General features: G+C 43.2%; 1 protein-coding gene across 1 annotated transcript in view; it reads right to left on the bottom strand.

Moving 5' to 3' along the window:
- Positions 1-2,393: 2,393 nt before the first annotated feature.
- The window catches only part of LOC105452909 (bromodomain adjacent to zinc finger domain protein 2B-like), a 28,300-nt gene continuing 24,693 nt past the window's right edge, over positions 2,394-6,000 (bottom strand). Inside the window, exons 24-28 of the mRNA XM_011694460.1 lie at positions 4,872-4,993; positions 4,642-4,783; positions 4,401-4,531; positions 3,307-3,591; positions 2,394-3,083 (exon numbers count right to left, since the gene is read on the bottom strand). Coding sequence (XP_011692762.1) covers positions 2,906-3,083; positions 3,307-3,591; positions 4,401-4,531; positions 4,642-4,783; positions 4,872-4,993 — 858 coding nt within the window. The 3' untranslated portion in view covers positions 2,394-2,905. The remainder of the gene's footprint in view (positions 3,084-3,306; positions 3,592-4,400; positions 4,532-4,641; positions 4,784-4,871; positions 4,994-6,000) is intronic.

Below are 6,000 nucleotides of genomic sequence, written 5' to 3'. Positions count from 1 at the left end.
GTCGTCGTCTTCGTCTTCTTCTTCTTCTGCCTCTTCGTCGCGAAACTAATCGCGCGAGTCGTGCGGCGACCCTGTCTGAGAAGGACTTATTAGCGTTGTCCCTCCCAGTACTGATACTTGTCCTGATCCGCAAGAATGTATCCTGTGGCGTGGACGACGAGCTCCCGACAGAATATCGCGTGTCGTTCTGCCTTGAGCATTTAGCATTTTATGGACTCGGCTAGGGAAAATCTCGTATCCGAGATTATCGTTATTGGCGACGGAACCGGTGCTTCTCCGTCGTCCCTCTTCAGTATACGCCGGCAAAAAAGGTAGTTTTAATTCGCCGAGAAAATAATTTTCCCGTCACTCTTAGCCTTTTCTGTTCGCCTGACTTTTTCCTCCACCGTCGTTTTTACGTTTTGAACTCGCACAGGCGCTGTTATAAGACACGTTTTAAAATAGATCCCGTATATATAGAAGCGTTTTCTGCAAAAAGCTCGTGAAAAGTCTCTCGCTATTAGCAGGGTCAATCTAATACCTGTAATATGCTTCGACGCACATCGTGAAAGTGTAAAACTTGTAACGGAGAAACGGTGCAAAACATACATCCGGCGGGTCATTAATTTTACCCGTACCGTTTATAAGGAACCATCGGCAAGAACCCGATGAAATCGGGCACTCGTCGTTTTACCGACTTTCTCGCGCCTAACAAACTAGGCAGTTTGCAGGTAATCATCAGCAGCACTGATATGTTAACATTAATATTCCGCGCGGTTTAATACGATCGGTATCGACCGTATGGACGAAGTATGAGACGGGCTAATGTATTTCCCGCACGTCGCCAATGGCGATTATCTGAATATTCGAAAAAAAAAGAATGACATCTCTTTCGTTCATGCGTGACGGGATCATCAATTTTATCTCGCTCACGGAGATGCACTTTTAACTTTTACCTCCTGCGACCGAAACGCACTTTCTGCGGCCGGCGACTGTCCGTGGGTCGATCTGGACCGGTTTCGGTTCGGGATTAGCGCTTCGTCAACAGAAAAACTTATGATAACGCTGTTCCACGAGAGGGCTGGGTCACCTCCGATCGGTCTCACCGGCGATCGAGGGCTACCATAATTATTAATTGCCGCCGCTGTCTTAATTAGCGATTCATGTCGCCGTTTCATCATCATACCCTTCAGTCAGTATCTTGCCCGTTACTTTCTTCTGGAGCGTTCGAAGATGTTTTTCGATAGTCGCGAGAAAGCTCTTCGTTGAGCGAGACCTATTCTTCGGAACGAGTCGCGCCCGATTGTACAGAAGGGAGAGGAGAGGGGGAAAGGGAGCGCATTCCTCGTAAGGAGCGGGTCTTCTCGCTCTCGAGGATTGCTTCATTAGACGGCTGCACCTGCCCGAGCCGCATCTCCGGCTTTACTTCTTTCGCGACGCCCGATGCGTCACCATTGAATCCCGGTCCACGCGCACGATCGGAGTATCTAATTGGCGTAGCGCGACGATGGTCGTGACTGTTAATTTTGTATTTTCTCTTTCTCTCTCTCTCTCTCTCTCTCTCTCTCTCTCTCTCTCTTCCTTATAATATACGAATAGTCTCGTTCTGCGTACACATCTCATGCGTCTCTCTTTCGTCATATAATAATTCACAAGTCAACGAAATCCGAAACTAAATGCGGAGAACGTAAGAAACCAAATTGGTTCTGCGAAACGGTGTTAAGATCTTTTCTTCAATTTCCAATAGGACGGGCCGGACGGCCGGAATAAGTCTTGCTTGCAAAATTATAAAAAAGAACTTCATTCCTTCTCAAAGGACACAAGCGCCGGTCCGATCGTGTGTTAAGCCTGCGAGAAGAACGAATAAAATTCTTCCTACAATTTATTCCAATTTTATTCGGACTATCCAGACCGTCGTATCACAAATTCAAACATTAACTTCGTTCATCGTCTTGTCTCTATTCTACGGCGAATAATACCCTTATCGTGCTCATCCGTGGGCAAATGTACGTTTTGCATGTATGTATGTTGTGACATGTGTACAATATATGTATATAGATTCTGTATACATATACACTATATTCATATTCCATATTTATAATATTTATATATACATAATATAACTTCTCTCTTTTTTTTTCACATTTATTACTTTGCAAAATATTTCTTTCGCCGACGATGCGTCGGCATTAAGCCCGTATAATACAATCGCAAATTACACTTTTTTTCTCTGTCGCTTAGGCAAATGTTCACTTGTTTATCGGTAAGTACAATGACCATTCGCATCGCTTCGTCCCAATCGACGGGGATCGAAACGACGCATCCTATCTCGATTAATCACGTCGGTGTCGAGAGGTGCCTTGTCACCGCAGACCAAGATCTCGACCCAAGTGCGATGCACTTCTCGCACATTCTTTTTTTTTTTTTTTTTTATCAATATATTCGTTAAACCGAAGCCGAATGTTCGATCGGCTTAGAACGTCTCGCTATATAATACTTTACAATGAGTAAGTCTGACGAAAATCGCGTCATAGGTGCTAACAAGGAAATGAAGTACGAGACATTCGTGTGTCACAGTATATATATATATATATATATATATATACCCGAGTACTAGAGCATCTTATGAAACGCGAGGAAAAAAACGCACTCGCGCGCACGTGATGAAATGGATGATACGACAGGCGAGAGAGTGTATACCTCGCGTACCTCGCAACGATTTTTTTTACTTATTACAATGGAAAAAAATTCGATCGACCGCTAGAACGAGGCCGACTAATGCTCGGAAGTGAAGTGTAGTAGAGGGTGGATCAGTCCCCTTTCGACGACCACGTCGGTCTGTCGCGGTCGGTCTGACGCGGCGGCGCGTATCCTAATAGTAGAAGTGAGCGAAGCTGTTGCAGGTGTTGCGCGAACGTACCGAACCTCAGCTATGCGTTTGCGGATGCGGAGGCGGCGCGCCGGTGATCTCGGTCCAGCGCATTTCGAAGAAACTGCGCATCCCGTGGCCGGCCTTGCCCACAGGACTGTCATCCTCGTTGAATACCTCGCAGTTGATGAACATCTGCCTGACATCGGCGCAAAACTCATCGCGAGACTTGTACCTGCATCGAGAAGCACTCGTTGTGAAAAACTTCAGCCCTCCAATGCCGACCAAGGGTATTGACGATCGGTCAGTAGGGTTTTTTTTTTGCGATCAGTCTGTGTGTGTGTATGTTAGATCTATTTTGGGCCTGTCTTAAAGACCAAGAGATTTTTGAGAGAAAAGGCAGAGCTAAAGATAGTACGTTCACTTAACTAATCGCTGGCGCGCATTGGACAACTTACGCGGAGTCCTGCAACTTCTTCTTAATCGTACTGAGATCCATGGGGGTTTTTATGATTTTCTTGTAGGTCGGGAACTGTTTGGTGTTCACCGGCAGGAGGAACGGCCAGGCCTCGTCCTGCTGCTCCAACTGTTCGAGGAGTATCTTACAAGGCGCCAGCTCTCGTTGTTGCTTCTTCGTGAGCGTCCGATTGTTACCCTCCTTCCGTGGTGAGGCGGTAGGAGTCGGCGGTTCCGACGAACTGACATCCTCTACGTGCGTGTTCGATGCCGTTGATGGCGTTGGACTGCGGCGCAAAACAACAGAGAAATTATTTGCACGATTAGCTTCCGTTCTGCAGGAGGTTTCCCGTCATAAAAGCCTCTGGACGAATGCGCAAGGACGAATTGCATAAGATTCGATCGTGTGTCCGGCTGAGACGGGTACGCTGCTCCCGATGAATGATTTGCGTTTTCTCTCCGACTCTCTGTCTCTCGTTCGCTCTCTATTTATACTTTTTTCCGTTCTATTTTTCGCACTCTTGCGCTCTCTCGTATTTTTTTTTCCGACTCGTCATACACGACCTGAAGGCGGCTCTAACTGTTACGACGAATATTTCTGACAAAGTACCTATCCCACAGTCGGCGATCGCAAGTACACTAGGCAACAACGACGTATCGTGAATGTTACAGGGTGTCCCGGCGGAGAAACTTGAGACAAGACACTGAAGGAACGGAAACCCACACGGGAAAATCTATTGACAATCGTCTTCAAGGAACGAAAAAATTGGATCTATATAGCTTCTCATAGAACACCCTGCGTGAAAGGAAAAGAGTTCCTCGAGACGACAAAAATTCTCGGCGGTATTGCGACACGGGCCGAGGATTAAGTAGGTAATCGCATGAGTACAGTGTATACAGATAGTTTTCGTATACAGTTAGATTCGTTTTGAGATTACTTTATTCAATCGGGAATAATACTTGGTCCGCCATTTTGCGGTTGCGATGAATATTATTATCAAATCATTCATTATATAGCTGTTTTCTAATATACTTCGCATGAAACGTCATTTAAGCCAGCAACTTGACAATGTTTGTTTGTTTTTAACGTAATCACCTAGCTGGTGGATGATCAGAACTTTCACTTTCTCTGGTGCCTCCCCCTTTGGTATGACTCCTTCGACTACTATTTCTCTTCTTTGGTTGTTTACTGTGGCAATTAGAGCAATACCATTTTCCTCGTGGCATCTGTAAGCAAAGCGTGTTGTGTACAAACTCTATGCTTACCGCACGTTTAATTTTGTCAAGCTACGGGCTCTTTGAATATTTACAGAGGCACGTTTTCAGCAATTACTTACTTTTGGCATGACAGGATTATGGCAGTCAGTGTGATAAGCCCTAGGACAGAGTTCGCACAGGACCAGATTTTTACCCACTCTCTTTCCGCACACTAAACAATTGCGTTCGCCTGTTGCTTTGTTCATACATTCGTGACAATACCTGAAAATGAACAGGGAAACATTTGAAATTCTTTGCAAAATTTAAGGTAGAACCAGATAAGAATGTGATACGCAAGATCGTTACTCACCAGTCACCATCAGGAATGTTTTCCATTTTTGGACGGAAACAGTAAGTATGGTAGCCACGGTCACAGCCATCACAGAGCAGCAGCTTATCTTCGTTGTCCCCACTATGACAAAACTGGCAATTCTGCAACCGAAATGAATGAACTTCTCATTTAAAAGAGAAGAGTTTTAATCTCTCTGTGGCTAAAATAGCATGAAGATTATAGCACTGTTTGTTAGTTGAGCATTTTTAAAAATTTTCAAAAGCAACAATAAAGCTCTATTCAGACAATTCGTGTGTATCCATTCAATAAAGCGCAAAAACACGATTCAAAATTGCGCAAAATTAAAAACTAAGTCAAATAAGTTTTAATTAACATCTATGTATAACAAATTAATTCAAAATAATTTAATAGCGCAAATAAATTTTCACAAAATAATAAGTACTAAAAAAAAATCTATTTTGGAGTTTCGATTATCGTATATCACAAAATAAAATATGTATGCATTCCTATTATAACTTAAATCCGTGCAACAATACAAATATATATGAGCCACAGTAAATCAATCATTAATGACAAGAATAGCAATGGGATTTTCCTGAACGTACTAGAATGTGAAAAAGCGGACTAGAGCTATGCGAACGTAAAAAAGTTAAAAAAAAAACAAAAGTATTAAACAATAAAAAAACGAACAAATAGTAAGCGGCAGTTTTGCATGCAACCGTTACGTTAGACTCTGACCACCATTGAATGTACATTCTTAACGCATATTTCACGATTTTTTTCGTTACGATTTATAGACATTACGTGTTCCAATATTCAATAATTCATGACTCATCGATGGACGCGTGTTTAATTCTAATATATCAACTGCATCCACATAAGTTAAGATTAATGAAACAAGTGTGTATTCAGGTATCGCGCGAACAGAGCGAAATCCAACGGATGTATGCAAATTTCATTGCCATATTTTCTTCGCACACGTGATATATATTAGAATTTTGGAATGAAGAGACTGGAAGCGGACGATATGATGTATTATATACTGTAAAAATACTGAGTCGCGTGAGTAACGTATCGTTAAGGCTCCGGTCATCGGATCGAGTAGACACCTGTCGATATCCATTCGAGGCGACGTACGCTCTCTGTG

This window comes from Wasmannia auropunctata, unplaced genomic scaffold (genome assembly GCF_000956235.1).
Source record: "Wasmannia auropunctata unplaced genomic scaffold, wasmannia.A_1.0 LD336026.1, whole genome shotgun sequence".
Lineage (NCBI taxonomy): Eukaryota > Metazoa > Arthropoda > Insecta > Hymenoptera > Formicidae > Wasmannia > Wasmannia auropunctata.
Note: the sequence above shows the minus strand (reverse complement) of the source record. Positions and strands in the feature narration are given on the sequence as shown.